The sequence below is a fragment of the Ursus maritimus genome, unplaced genomic scaffold (genome assembly GCF_017311325.1).
Source record: "Ursus maritimus isolate PB19 unplaced genomic scaffold, ASM1731132v1 scaffold_15, whole genome shotgun sequence".
Classification (NCBI taxonomy): domain Eukaryota; kingdom Metazoa; phylum Chordata; class Mammalia; order Carnivora; family Ursidae; genus Ursus; species Ursus maritimus.
In genome coordinates, this window is record NW_024423897.1 from 26144157 (window position 1) to 26159648 (window position 15492).

General features: G+C 36.3%; 1 protein-coding gene across 2 annotated transcripts in view; it reads right to left on the reverse strand.

Moving 5' to 3' along the window:
• Nucleotides 1-686: 686 nt before the first annotated feature.
• ITGA1 (integrin subunit alpha 1) overlaps nt 687-15492 on the reverse strand; it is a 160973-nt gene continuing 146167 nt past the window's right edge. For both annotated transcript variants that reach the window (XM_040630446.1, XM_040630445.1), the window contains 3 exons: nt 14533-14625; nt 12055-12171; nt 687-7050 (listed from right to left, as the gene is read on the reverse strand). In XM_040630446.1, coding sequence (XP_040486380.1) covers nt 7006-7050; nt 12055-12171; nt 14533-14625 — 255 coding nt within the window. In that variant the 3' untranslated portion in view covers nt 687-7005. The remainder of the gene's footprint in view (nt 7051-12054; nt 12172-14532; nt 14626-15492) is intronic.

Here is a 15492-nt window from a genome sequence, read left to right on the forward strand (position 1 = left end):
AGATAATTTATTATTAAAACATTCCATTAGAAGAAGATATGTAGTAATACGGATTCTGTGGCTTTTGTGTCAAGTTTGCAAAAGACTAATCACATTGCTATATTGTGTACAGGAAACACCACAGACACACTTAATTTGCTTTTGTTTTTTCCTTTTAGACCATCAAAGTGAAAACCTACTAGGAAGCTAAAAAAAAATTGGAACTTTGGAAGAAATACTAATCTTGGATAAAATTTATGTACTTAAAATCACAGCAATCACATTCTTCTTTGAATCATTTAAAAAAATTCATAGATACGACAGGATGCTCCTTTACCTTGACGTAAGATACACAGCTGATGAACAAGATAAGAAAGAATTATACCAAAAATACCAAACCTCTGACCTCAAATCAGTGTACAGGATACACCATAAACTGGATATTCAAAATACTCTTTTATTCTCTCAGCTATTTCTAACTCTATCAGTTAATGACTGCTACCTGATAACTGATTTTTAAAAATGTGTTTAAGTTAGGCATCTAATAAATTACTAAAGTCAACAAAGGTTGTGCTTCTTTGTTCTTGAAGGAGATGAAAACATTTTCTTCTAATGAGTTTGTCCAATAAAAGTCTTATAGAAATGCACATACCCTTATTCATTTTAATAAGTTTATTCTGAAGTACATAAAAAAATACACAATGCAATACGCCTTATGTCAGACCATGCTGAAAACTTTATTGGAGTGATACGATACATGTTTCAGGACAGTAGTTACTATACACAGTATTTTTCTTTTTAATCAAATGGATACGATTCTTCACACTGTCTGTTAACAATTTTACAGCCTCACAGTAGTAATACACAGTACACCATTCTCTTCACAGGCCAATGTTTCCTAATGAAGAAAGCAGAGAGAGAGCTGTTGCATTTCGCCATAAGGCCAAGAGGTGTCAGAATTAAATGCCAAGTATCAGGATGTCCTGTGTGAAATGATTCCAGTATGAAGAAGATCTGATGTGTTGCTGCTTCAAATGATTGTTTTTACTTGAGACAATGTACACTAAACTCCAGGAAATTAGCCCAGCTAATAAGCAAGTAAAAATATATTTTTATTTAATCAACAATTTACTTGTGCAAAGTACATGTGTTGCTATGGCATGTGGGTATGATGTGGTCTAAGGAAGCTTGTGGTATTTTGAGGAGGGTGTATATATAAAAGATAAACAGCTTCATTTCCTCCCCCTCCCCCCACCTATCTATCTATCTATCTATCTATCTACCTATCTATATATATATTTTTCTGTCTCTCAAGACGTAAGATGCCTCAGAGGCATGACAGGAAGCCTGCCACCTAGCACTGGACCTACCATGCTACCATCTCTCAGAAAGCCATGATCAGTTTCTGTGTGGGGCTCCCCTTCTGCTTGGCTACTCTGTGGAGAAACAATGATGTTTAGTTTTCCTCATTCAATCTCTCTCTTAAGAAATGGGGGTGGGAACTAGTAATGTCAACAGGGAATTATTCAAGAGGACACCTGGCTTGCATTCTGTGTTACTGGGAAGATGTCTCTTTAAAATTTTGTCCTCCAACTATATGCACAGATCAAGCTGAAATAAAAAATTAAGCATTGAGTCTCAGTCTTTTGCAGAAGAGCTTCTAAAATTCCACTTAGTTCTTTTTTTTTTCATAAAGATGTGATTGAAATATGGTAAAATCAAATATCATCATAGGAGTGGCACTGGTCCCTAGTTTACCGCCATGGTTTCCGTGGTGTGTCAGATAATTAAAGGATTTCCAAGTCTCAACTCACCAGAAAAAACATGCAACCACGCAAGGTCCTGCAAGGGGCACAAGGCTTATAATGGCCTTGCCAAGGAAGTTCCAAAGCAAAACAAAACGTCCTCAGTGTGCACTTGAGAATAGAAGAGACCAACTGGAAGGCAGAAGGCAGAGATCTTGCAAATGGGCTCTGGCTCCTGCTGCCCGGTCCTCACAGCATGGAAATTCTCCAGCCAGTGACAGGAGGCAAATGCAAGGAAGTTTTAGGTAAAGTTCTGCACTCATTAGTTATGGGGGAAAGGTTTTGATATATTTAAAAAGGCAAAAAAAAAAAAAAAAAAGCCGACGTCAAAGCAGAGTACATTTGAAGCGATAACTCACCCTTGCATATTTTTCAGTATGGTAAATTTTCAGCAAGAAATGCTTCTGTGTATATCTGATATGGGGTGGGGCCAGGCTGATCTGGGGTGCAGCGATTCAGGGGTGTTAAGCTCAGGCCTTTTATAGAGGCAGAACTATCCATCCCCATCAGCTCAGACCTGGACCTCCTGGTGCCAGATGTCACAGGGGACAATGGGCCTGGGGCTTAGGAGCCGACACATGCTCCTTCAGGTTTCCTCAAGGTAGATGGTAAAAGGCTGTTACTTGGAATTTTTAAATTCAAGGTTTAATTTTATTATGAGGATCAAAGATACTGACTTGTTCATCAGATTACGATGTTAGATGTTAGCTCTATTTTTATTGTTTTACATAAGATGTTGCACAATAGTGCTTCCATTTGGGAAACAGCAGAATTGAGCCCTTTGTGATGTACTGCAGAGTTAACGTCTAGGGCTGGTTTCAGAAGTTCTGCATAGGAGAGGTTTAGGGACAGCAGTTTGATATGAAAAGGGTTGCTGGGTGGACTCATCTTGAAGCTGTGTTTTCACTAAAAAATCTGCTGTTTACAGTTAATTTACATTAAAAAATAGCATCAGTCTGAAGATTTTAGAGCCCTCTTTTAATTTTTTGGATTATTATGTCCATGGGTGAGGATGGAGATTGTGGGGTGCTGATGGCTACATCCTACCAGCCCTTCCCACAACCCTTGGCATAGTTGTTGACAGCGTCCCACAACGGCTGGTAAATCTGTGAAAGATATTCCTTCTCTGAAGTACAAGGCATTTTGTCCCTATTACATTATGCTTATATCATGTCATGCCTTTAGAGTGTCAGCGAAGAACCGAGGCCTGAAATCCTGCATAAACGATCAGTTCACTGAAGCTGGTATTCACAGCAAACAGAGAGCACATGTAAACAGATTTTGCTCCAACAGTCTTCTTGAAAATCTCCCTTGGTGGTGGTGGTGGGGGGGAGGGGGGATGACTAATGTAGAGGACTTGAGAAGCGTTGAAAATAAATGAAGGATGCAGAGGATATCATTTTGTAAAAAAGGATTTGCCAGAAGCCTCTTTATTTGAACAATAACGTGACCGCACCAAACCCATGAATCATGCTCCGAGCCTGGGTCTTCCCTAGTTTTCTCAGTGTTGTGCCAAGCAAGACAGTTCATTTGCAGGGAGCAGATTACCACATGTTTGACAAAGACATTATCCTCTACGAAAGCACACTGCTGGGAGCTGGAGGGGTGGCTGTTCGCTCTACAAGCTGTGGCGCTTTCAGGGGACGCCTTGGGAGAATGCGGGCGCAGCTTCTCACGGCTGCTACGACCCAGCTTTGGTCAAAGACGGTGCAACTACCTTCTGCTTTTGGTGCACATATTTGTTTTCCAATTGAGTAGATATTGGTTTTGTAAAAGGAAAAGACAATATATTTATAGGTATTTGCATGTGTAGGTACATTTATTATGGTTGAGTAAGCATCAAATTTTGCAAAAATATCTCCCCCTACAAGCCTCATTTTAAGCATCCTGATGACATGGAATTGTCAGAGATGAAATTGTGCATGACTCTAAGGCTCAGAGAAAACGACTGAATTACAAATTGGATCATAGAAACTACAAATATTTGCAAAGGATGGACTTTCACAATATTGTTTCAGGGCTCTGGATTCCTAGAGAAAGTAAAACAGCTTCTTTGTGGCTGTGAAGGTCTGATTTTCATTGTGTCATCCTTTATATTTTCTTGCTTTCAACTCCTTGCTTCTCCTGAAAGTTTATATCATTTTATTGATATTAAAGGAAGGCTGTAATTCTAGAAATTGAAATTGAAGAATGAGGGATAACGTTATGTCTGCTAGGCTTGAGATGAGCATTTAAAGCATAATTTGAAATATGATTATATTTTGTGCATTTATATATGTATATATCTAACATGTTATATCTCTGTATCTCTGTATCTATTTATCTATCATCTACCTATTGTCTACTATTGTCACTATTATTGGTGTGCTGAAGCCAGCTCATACCGGTTCATGAGAGCTGACAGATCAATTTTCAGGAGTTTTGCAAGCTGGTTAGGGTTATATTCGTAGCTTGAAAATGGCCATGGCAAGACTATTTAAATCATGGAAATTGGCAAATGATACAAATTGGGGATTTTTTTTTTCCTTCTGGAGAGCCAGTTGTTGAATAATTTACCAATATACCATTCTAAGTTTGGTCTGGAAAGGGACTTCATGCATATTTTAGTTCACAATGGAAGAAATAATCAATTTTGTAAGATACCAATGTTAAAAAAAAGTTTTTGGCATAAACTCATAGTCTTAAATAGCACTCACTTTTCTTATTAAGTGCTTTAGAATAAAATGATAAAGTTTAGTATATTCCTTAATCATTGACTATGTTTTAGTACATTTGTACTGTTGACTTATTATTTTAATCAAAACCTCCACATGTATACATCTTTTAGATAGTTGCAGAACTGTGCACTAAAGTTAAAAATTAAAGAAAATGAATGAATGAATTAATGAAAATGGATGAATCAAACTTTTCTCGTTGGTGTAGTTTTTGTGTTTATTTTTTGTCATTTTTGTCAAACCCTGTCATTTGGTATTATTGAGGTATTTTGTATTTGATTTGTGTTTTTCCATTCGTGCGTGTGTACATGTGTGTTTACATACAGATGCTCACACATCTAAACACATAAAGCTCAACAAATAATAGTATTAGGGAAAAGGGATATCTGGTTCATTAAACATTCTTATTTGAAAACTGGGAACAACTTATATTAAAAACCGTGCCAGGCTTATAAGTAGCTATTTGATCTATCCCAGTGGCTCTTCCTGTCTTTTCTAACAAGTTCGAAATGGCATTGTTTCCAACTTTCCCCTCTGGGTTAACACCCTATTTGGTTGAAATGTGCCCATTCCTGTTTCAGTGAATGCTCTGCCTAGCAATCATAGAAGCCAAGTGTGAATTTAAGTTTACTTGTTCGATTTACTTCTAAGAATGTGCTGAGATTGGAGCCAAGCTGCTGAGCAGGCTGTGCAATGTGGTGACTCTGAATAAGAGGAACCTGAGTTCTGTTGGGCAAAAAAAGAACAGGTGGGAAAAATGATTTCTGAACCTGGAGATAAGTAGTGGGAATGAAAGAAATTCCCGAAGTGACATTTCTGAACAATGACCAGCAGGAGGACATCAAATCTCTGGAAAGATTAAGGATTTCTTCTAGTATTGATGACCTCGGCACTCCGCAGGTGTGTGACTTTGATAGTTGGGATCTTAGAGGAAGATGCGGAGAGCCACGAGGGAAGATGACTCTGAGTCCTCGGAGAATTCCTTGGAAATTAGTTTTAAAAATTAAACCTATGGCATTTAGTTTCTCCCTTGATTTGATGCCTTCTGAGAAAAGTAGAGTCCAGGACTTTCTAGATAAGGTGCTGGACAGGTGCTGGTCTTGTGATGGTCATCCAGGTGGAGAGATGGAGTTGTTGCAGAAGTATCAGCAAATTTTACAGCAGTAGTTCACACATGCGGCAATGATACATTCATCCATTGTTATTTTCCTAAGAAACGGAGCAACCTACGAGCTTATGCTACAGTAGAGTTCAATGCACCATAATGATTACTTCAGGAGCAAAGAAGCTCATACAGAGCTGTGATATCTTTCTGTTGGTGCAAGGTTTCAAACCTAAGATTCTTTAAAATACATTTCTGGAGTCCTATTTAAATATTGATATGCCACACTAAAAAAGCAGTGGCTTCTTGGTAAAATGCAATACTGAAATGGAATACTGCCTTTCATAAAAATAAGAAATGTGTTTGGAAAATTAAATACCTTTTAAAAAATTAAACATAAACGTACTCTCACAGCTTGAGGGTTAAAATGAACCATGTGCCAAGGAGTTGAGAAAACTCCTACTTTGGGTTACATCCTGGGACCCCCTAACATTCAAAAGCCGCCCAGCAAAGATGACTTTGGCACCCCGTGACATCTGTCTACGCTGTCACATTCCATTCAGAAGCCATCTTAGCATATCCCACACACAACACGGCTTTTCATGACAAATCACTGGTATGCCCCACAAAACTGCTGTGAAGTGTTGTTTTCAGCATGAAAGTTTTGAGTTTTAGGGCTCATGTCAAAATTAAGCATGTTTTGTGAAAGCTTAAATTAATCCATTCAGTGAGCGGCCTTTATTTAAACAAGTCTATCTTCATTTTCCATCAGCTCAATTGTTTCCAAACACTTTGGGAAAAAAAACCAAAAAATTTTCCAAGTACAGAACCCAACACAAAGATGCTGAATGTACTCTCTGTGACTTAATTCTATTTTCAGTCCATATTTTATATATACTCTATCCAGGAAAATTTTCTCATTTGAATAGGGAGAAATGCTCTTTTTCAGTTAATTCCTTTTTTGTCATTTACAAATGCTGACTATCATGCTGAATGTGGATATCCATCAGGAATCAATGGAAAAAGCTTAATTTATCAATGATCATAAAAATCTTTTTATGCATTCCTTAAATACTCTGGATGCTGATTTAATATATAAACATATTTGTACAAGTTATTCTTCATCTTCAAAACACTTTGTAATTTTACTTAACACAAATGAGTAATTATTAAAAATATTATGAGTAATATTAAAAATATTTTTCATCATTTTACAAAATATATCTTTATGGTATTATTTTTGGATCTTCCTTGATCTGTCATTTTCCAAGTGATTAATCCCTGATGGATTAAAGTTATGTGACTATGTCTTTAATTGTATTAATAAATTTCTTGTCACATATTTGAGGCAAACCTGAGGATAGATCATTGAATAATTCTTATTTTTTTCCTCCTGTAAAATATGTCATTTCTCCATTTTCTTCTTTAGTGGTCTTTTGAAGAATCCAATCTGTGGAGAAAATACCAAATATAACACAATTAATTATTTGAATTTAGGTAATAAATACTAATTTCCTTGGATAAAATTTAATACTATGTTAGTGATTCTGGACATACAAATAATTAATATAATTGAGAAGTTTTTTTTTCATTGTCCTATTAAGTAATATTGTCAAGAAATGACATTTATCAAATTGCTATTTCATTTTAAACTTTTTTGTTGGTTAAATATATCATGTCTTCTAGTAAAAACTCCTAGTAAAAATATATCATGTCTCCTAGTAAAAAAAAGTTAGTGGTGAACTAACTTAAAAAGGTTCTGGGAAAATATTTGGGAAGACATACAAACCACAGTTAGCTGGCACTTAATGGCACTTTGCCATCATCCGTTTTCTCAGGTGTGTTGCAGAGAAATCCCATCAAATAACTTGATGGTCACAAATTGAGGTCATTAGAGCTGGTGGGGAACCTGGCACAGGCACCATGGCTGAGGGGTAGGGTAGATTCGAGTTGTCTGGATTAACCTTAAATGTGTTAGAACATCTGACTTTATAGGCTTGACAGGAAGTGCCTCTTGAAAACATGCTGTATCGTCTGGATATGAAAAGGAACTCACTGAACGTAGAAGAAATTTCACATGGGGTGAATGTGGGTGACTTTTCATTATACTTTGTAATATGGGTCATTATAAAAATTATAAGTGCTTTATTTATTCCTATTGTACAGTACAATAAAAGTAAGTATAGGGGCTGGAAGGGACCTTTGTAATAATCTCATCGAAAATGTAGGTATTATTAAATAAAAGGAAATTAAGGGTCCTAGAGAAGTGTTTTTTTTAAGTCTGTGCATTTTTTTTTTTAACTTGAGAGTGGATTATAATAGTTCAAGCAGACAATGAGTTAATTCTTTGAAAGTATGGTACTTCCAAATCATTTTAATAATGAAGTTATGGTGAATTAAGCAAGGGAATGGTATATTTTTAAAAAAATCATTATTGAATAATTGAGGGCTTGTATGCAGTTTTAAGTTAAAGAAGGTAACTTCTTTATGTCTTCCACCATGACAGGGCTTTATGTCTTCCATTATGTCAGAATCTAGTTGGTGGGGGTAGATGAGAGAAAGGTGACAACAGAAAAATAAACATGAAAAAACATTAAAAAACCCAATAAATTTGTCCTGCTTCGAATGGCAGTTCTGTATGTCTCAGGGTTTTTTCTTTGAGCCAACAATAAAAATTATGGATTCACAAACTATCAGGCCCCTTAACTTGTGCCTGCAGGTCTTGAATTGAAAATAAATCAAACAAGGCTTTCACAGGAACATGTGGTGAATATAAGACTTTTCTCTCTTCTGTCCTGCCCTGCTCTCTCTCTCTTGTCCTTTCCCTCTCAAGTCTTTTTGCATCTTTTCAACCTTCCTTCGCTTTCACATACGAAATGCTCTGTTTTATTTTATTTTTAAGATTTATTTATTTATTTAAGAGTGAGAGAGAGAAAGAAAGAAGGAGAGCTAGTGGGGGTGGGGGAGAGAGGCAGAGGGAGGGGGAGAGGGAGACTCCCAAGCAGACTCCCTGCTGAGCACGGAGCCCCATGCACAGCTGCATCTCACAACCCTGAGATCATGACCTCAGCTGAAATCAAGAGTTGGTCGCTCAACCGACTGAGCCATTCAAGCACCCCTAAGTGCTCTATTTTAAAACTTAATTGTGCTATCTGAGATTTTCCACTCAACTAATTCTATTAACATGGGTTGTTAGTGGAAGTTGGGTCATAAGAGTGGAGACTAGGTGAATACAGTACATAGCTTCAGACTGGCTGGGGCCAATACCAGCTAAAATTAAGAACAAGTTAAGTTTGTTTTCAGCGCCCAGACTTACAACTTTCACTTTTCTTCTTTGTCTTTCCATATTTACTTATTAGTAAGTGCTAGATCTTATTTATGCTTTTCCCTAGTTCAAAACCCTATGGCAAAGGGTCAGATTCAATGGTACCTGGTAGAAATTACGTGCTTACTGACTATAATATGGAATAAATGTTGAATGAATACATTTAACTAGTATATAAAAGACTAGAAAATGGTGGTGCTATTCCCCACCCACATCTGCCAAGGATATGCATATTGGATGAGGAATAAAGCTTTAGGATTAGTAAATAAATCATCAGTGATGGAACTTCAGGCATCAGTATGAAATCAAGTTAAGAGAGAAAAACGCTCTGCTTTCTTAGGGCTTCTCTGTGAGCTGAGTCTCATTTCATTTTATTGGTTATATTGGCCTGACTGGGCTTCTCCCTCAACGTGTGGTCCTATATTCCAGAACATGTTTCTCAATTTACTTAAACCCGTGCCCCCTAAAAGCCTTCTCTCTTCAATATTAAGTATATTAAGCTACTATTAGGATTTTGAAAAACTTCAATTTCTACCGTGTGTACTGCAAGGATAAATTCTATAAAGACAATGCTCTTTGAAATAGATTCACAGCTCCAGGAAGAATCTTTGGCCTGTTCCCTGTATGGAGTCTGGGCGTTCCAATGAATTTCCAGAGTGGTCAGATTTGGAAGAAGAAGGAAGAAGGGGTAGTCCTGAGGTTTCTGCTCCAGGTCTAATTACTGTAAAAAGATCCCTGGGGTAAGAGTAGCTCTTCTGAGCCTACTGCAGACCAAATACATGCTTCAGGGAAGTTCCACATGGCTTTAAAGTGGGAAGAGGGGCAATTAATCTTTTTGGTATAATGGAGCTGCCGAAAGTCTGAAATCCAACCAGGGACTCTCATTCCAAAACAAAATATTTTTATATATTTCAGAGAGTTCCTGACTGTGTCGAAAAAAACCCAAGTCCTGGAGCTCCAGAATAAGGAGCCCTGCCCTGTAGCCTCTAGCAGTGGGAGATACTGGAAAAGGATGGGCTTTGCTGATAGATCATTGCTTCCATCCAATCCTTTACTAGCTGGTAATCTTGGGAGAGTTACTTAAATTCTCTTTGCTTTAATGTCATCAACTATAACATGTAGTTAAAATACTTAGTTGAAAAGGTTGTAAGCACAACAGAGTGAATAAAAGCAAGAAAGAACACAAAGCAAGGGGTTAACAGTGTTGGCAAGGAAGTAAAATGGTCTGGATTTAGGTCCTTACTCTGAATCTGATAAACCATGTGGCCTTGGGGAATATATTTAACTCTTGTACATCTCAGCGTCTCATTAACAAAATGAGGTTCATAGCCGTGTCTTTCTCAGAGGGTTGATGTTAACATTAATGTGGAAAAGTTTAAAACAGTTCCTGGCATGTAGAAAGCACTCAGCATGTCCTAATTTTCTTCCCTTCCACTGTGGAGTTGACGGTCTGATCTCTGGATCTCCCACTGAAGTGGCTGAACTAACTGCACCTACTGGTCAGAACAGCCCAAAGGTTGCTAAATGACCTTCCTTCCTGGGCCTAAAGAGATCCAAGAAGCCAGTAGCGCGTATCAACGAAACATTTACTGGATGGAAGAATGTGTTTATTTTTACTTTTATGCTTCTTCAGACTGGTGACCAAAAAAAAACCCCAGATGGATAAAACTTGTTTTAAGCAGAGATATGCCACCAGAGAAAACCTATCCAAATATCATCTCTGGCTTTCCTTTTCCCTTGTCAGCTGTGTCTGAAAACTACACAGGCAGGTTCAGTGCTCAGAACAGAAGAGCACACTGAAAGAAATCAACTGTAAAACTCTCTCTGGAATACAGGTGCAGAAGTGAAGAAACCACATTCCTTGTTTCAAGCACAACCTCGACACCACTAAGCAAGGTCTCGGGTACCACGGTGTGGCAAAGCCAGGTATTACAGACAGAGCACTGATAACCCTGCAGAGCAGGGGGAGGAACTGGAGGTCTGAGAAAGCTAGGAATTCTGTCTCAAGGACTTTGCTGGAGAAAAGCTGTGGTTTCTATTCACTGAACTAAATGCTACTAACTTACATCTTTAACATGGCTTTGTGTATCATCTTCTCTGAGTGTAATCCCCCACCCAAAGAGGAAGTTAGGCGTTGTGAGTCAAAAAGGGTAGAAACAGTTGGCAATTCGGTGGGACAGAAATTTATTATTTAAACTATTTGATTGAAAGAGAATTCTGCTGCTCAGGTATTAAGAAAAATGAATATGTAACCACGACCTGTATTTTTAGCAGAGTTTAGCTATTTGGTAAAACAATTTGGTAAAATATAGGGTGGTGTTATGTTAGAATAAATACCAATTTGATGTTTCATTGGAAAAACATTAAATTCAACTTTTTGATGGCATTTTATTCTCTATTAAATTTAGTGTAATTGCTATCATCTCAGTTCTGCTTAATTTGAAAATGATATAGCTAAGAGTTTGAAAAATCTCACACACCTCAGTATAGCAAAATATCTATGTAAATATACAGATTTACGCAATAGAAATAGTTTTACAAGAGGATTTGAAATAGGAGTCAGTGAAACAGTAAGATTTCTCTTTCATCAACTAACTAACAAATTTCTCCTCTCTCACTCAGGCACATAGCTATTGCATAAAACATGGCATATTTCTTTATATATTAAAGAAATCTTAGTTTTGAAGATAACACAAAGATAACGTATTTGGACAAAGCTCATCTTAACCATTCTACTGTTTATTATTCTTAAACTGACATAGGAATTCATTTTGTTCTTTTTTTAAATAAAAGAGTTTTCATTTTTCTTTACTTATAAAAGTAATGCATACTTAGTTTACAGTTCTCAATGTTATAGACATATAAAGGTCTTTTATAATCCCAACCTCCAGAGAGATCCATTAAGATTTTTGGATTTGTTTATTTATTTATTTATTTTACAAAACTGGGATCGAGTTGTGCACAATGTTTGGGATATACATTTTTCTTTTTTCTTTTGTCTTGGTCATCATCTCAATATTTTTAATGGCTGTATAATACCATATTACGCAGCATGGATAAATAATAATTTATTTCACCAATTTGCTGTTGATAGCTGAAACAGAAAGTCAAGGGAACTTTGGTGCTTACCTTCCACAGTGCTAATATGAGCAACATTAGTAGCAATAATCCAGCAAAAGCACTCAACAGGATGACCCATAATGGCACTCTGCCCGGCAGTCCATCTTTGGATATTTGAATAGCAAACTGAAATTTATTAAACAAGACTGTTAACATTGATAAACACCTGTTATAACTTCTGCTACATTGAGTTCTTGCAGGCTATAATTTTCCACCAAACAATATACTTAATCTGATTACTACATACAGAGAAAACGTTGAGTTTACATTTAAAAATGCCCTTCATCTATTCAAAATCTTTAAGCATGTCAAATTTATTATTACCCAAATATTTATAATCTTATGCTTTAGAAATATATACGTAAAGAGTAAACTGTCTATGAATCAGAATGCTTGGGAGCAGAGGTGAATTTAACTCAGTGAGAACCAAAAGTATTATATATTTTAAAGATTTATTGATTGACATTAGTGCATTATCATCATGGTAAAAGCTTAGGCTGGAGCATTACCACAGGTCGTTGACATAAAAAACCTGAGTAGGTCTTCTTCTAATGCTAATTTTTATGTGCTTTATTTTTTTGCCTACAAATTAGATATAATTTTCATATAGTAAAATACACAAATCTAAAGTGTAGAGGTAACATGAATTTTTGCACATATATTCACCCTCGTGTATTTTTATGAGACCACACTGTCTCTGCCAGTCGACTTATCTTTAGTCTGTACATTAGGTCTTAACTGAAGGAAAACTTTGAGGTGAAGAGCTGTTAGCGTTTCAGCTACTCCATGTGGCACCCACACCGCGGTGAGACTTGTCTGCCCTGGGTCTCATCCCTAGTTTCTGAGAAAAAAAAACTAACTCAGGGTAGATCTCAATGATGAATAACAGCTCAAGTTTTTGTGCCTGTTGTCACAGGGAACTTCTCAATTCCTAAAGCTAGCGGGAAGACTGGAGGTAAAAAAAAAGAGAACAGGGGAGATATTTACATATATTGGATATGGATACAAACTCCTCAGATGGCTCCGTGTGGGTCACTGCTGGTGTCTGGGAATGCAGAGCCGGCACGAGTGTACACGTGCACAGAATAAGATCTTTTAAGACGATTTTAAATACATCTAAAACAATTCTCAGAACTGACGGATACAGAAGCTGAAATATGGGTGGGATCAGTGACTTCTCTAAGCTCACACAATTACAAAATGATCACTTTTAGTAATTTTAACAATGTAGGTATTATTTTCCTTTAGGATAAGGTGTTGAATAATAGTTCCATGGCGAATTTTAAACTAACATTTAGGGGAAATAAAGCAAATTATAAAATTTCAACAAAACATATCTAGGAATCAAGTGTACTCTTTTCCTATTATATAATATATACTCATTTTTTGGGGGGTGCTTATTGGTAAAATTTTGGCTTCTTTGCATGTGGAACAGCTTTGCATTTATCAGTGTTCTTTATAATGTAAGTAAACATTACATGCATATATTCTTTAAAGGTGAATACTTACCAGGGGTCATTGATATTGGAATTATTTGAAATAAGTATTAATTTGAAATAAGAAATTTTTATTTTATTTTATTTTTTTTAATTCTTTTTTTTTTAAAGATTTTATTTATTTATTCGACAGAGATAAAGACAGCCAGCGAGAGAGGGAAACAAGCAGGGGGAGTGGGAGAGGAAGAAGCAGGCTCCCAGCGGAGGAGCCTGATGTGGGGCTCGATCCCATAACGCCGGGATCACGCCCTGAGCCAAAGGCAGACGCTTAACCGCTGTGCCACCCAGGCGCCCCATGAAATAAGAAATTTTTAAACAACATCTGAATGTTAGGTAGCTTCCAAATAAAATTATATGGCTCATACTATCCACATGGGATATTTAAACTCTCCCATGATAAGAGGAGAAATGCTTACATATCCACATCTGAATACGTCCTCTGGCCTTATTTTATAATAAAACAAGAGGAAAAACCTCAAACCATTTTATTTTTACCAAGGACTGAAGTGTGAATTTGTCTGAGGGAATAATATTTCATTTTTGCTTCAGATTTCCCAATGACTAAATGAAGAAAACCTTTCAAAACCTAACATTTATTTCTGTACAGTGTACAGTCACTTTCTGTAAAGTGTTTTTCAAGTCTGCTCTCCGGATGTCAACTGCATTTTATAATGTCAGTTTTTAAGGAGGAAAATTACAAATGCATCATTCGTTATCAAGGTGAAAGTAAAAACATCAATTTATTGTGATAGTTACAAGCAGTAAAGTCAAACATGGCATGTTAATTGTAAATATCATGGCATTTCCCAGTTTCTTACAAAGAAGACTGAAATCACACTTGAAGCTAATTAAGTATAATTTGAAGCAAAAAGTGTCTGTTACTTAGTGACTAGCTAGTTACTGCTTTAGGTTCTATAAGCAATTATAAAACATTATATCACAAAATTCAGAGTGAAATGTGTAATGTTTCAAAACTTAGAGTTGCACTTACCTCTCTTTTTTGATTGCCAGTACTTAAAATCAGTGATGTGTTTTCACTCTGAAGGTCTGCCCTTACAGTAAGATTTAAGCTGGAAAAACGTGCCTGAAAAGCAAATAGGATTTATTTGCAATATATTATGCTAATCACAGTGAGAGCTAGTCATGTTTGAGTAGTGCAATTTTTAAAATTGAGATATTCCTGAGAGATTTAAAAACACTGGTTTTGTTAACTTCCAAATAGAACTGGTGGTTTCCAATGATGACCCAACCCTCTTCTCTCCACTCAAGTTGTCACCTAGGTCCTTGTTACAGAATGGAACAATTTCCTAAATCATTTTCTTCAGATTTATCCTTAGCAAAAACAAACCTCAAACCCTGCCCCCTTTTCATGTAGCTAGGTATGAAATAGCTACACTCTGGTAATTAAGTTTATATAGGAGCTTGTGTGGGATTAAGCACGAAACTGCCAATATCCAACAGTTTGTGACTTATAAAAATTGCAACTTAATATGATCGAACCTAAAAAATGGAAATTTCGTATAATTAACCAAACACTTCTAAGAGAGAAAGAAACCATACAAAATACAATGGATTAAGTTTTAAAGTTAGCTTGTTGTCAGATAGATTTGACTATTAGGAGCTAAAAAATGTCCTCCTATTTACATATGGTATATATAAATGTGTGTATAGATATATAGTATATATAAATTGTGTTTATATACAGTATATATAAATGTGTGTGCATGCATGTGTGTATATATATAAAGTCTGATCTAATACAAAGAGTCCATAATACGTGTTAGCTCTATTTGTTGTTAATGGTATCAAGGAGTCAAGCACTGTCTCTCTATAATTCTTTGTCCCTTAACTTAGTTCTACAGTATTAAGATAAATGCAAACTTTGATACTGTATAGGTGTTTATTTCTAGAGGTACAAAAAAAAAAAAAGACTAAGAGAGACTGAAAAAAA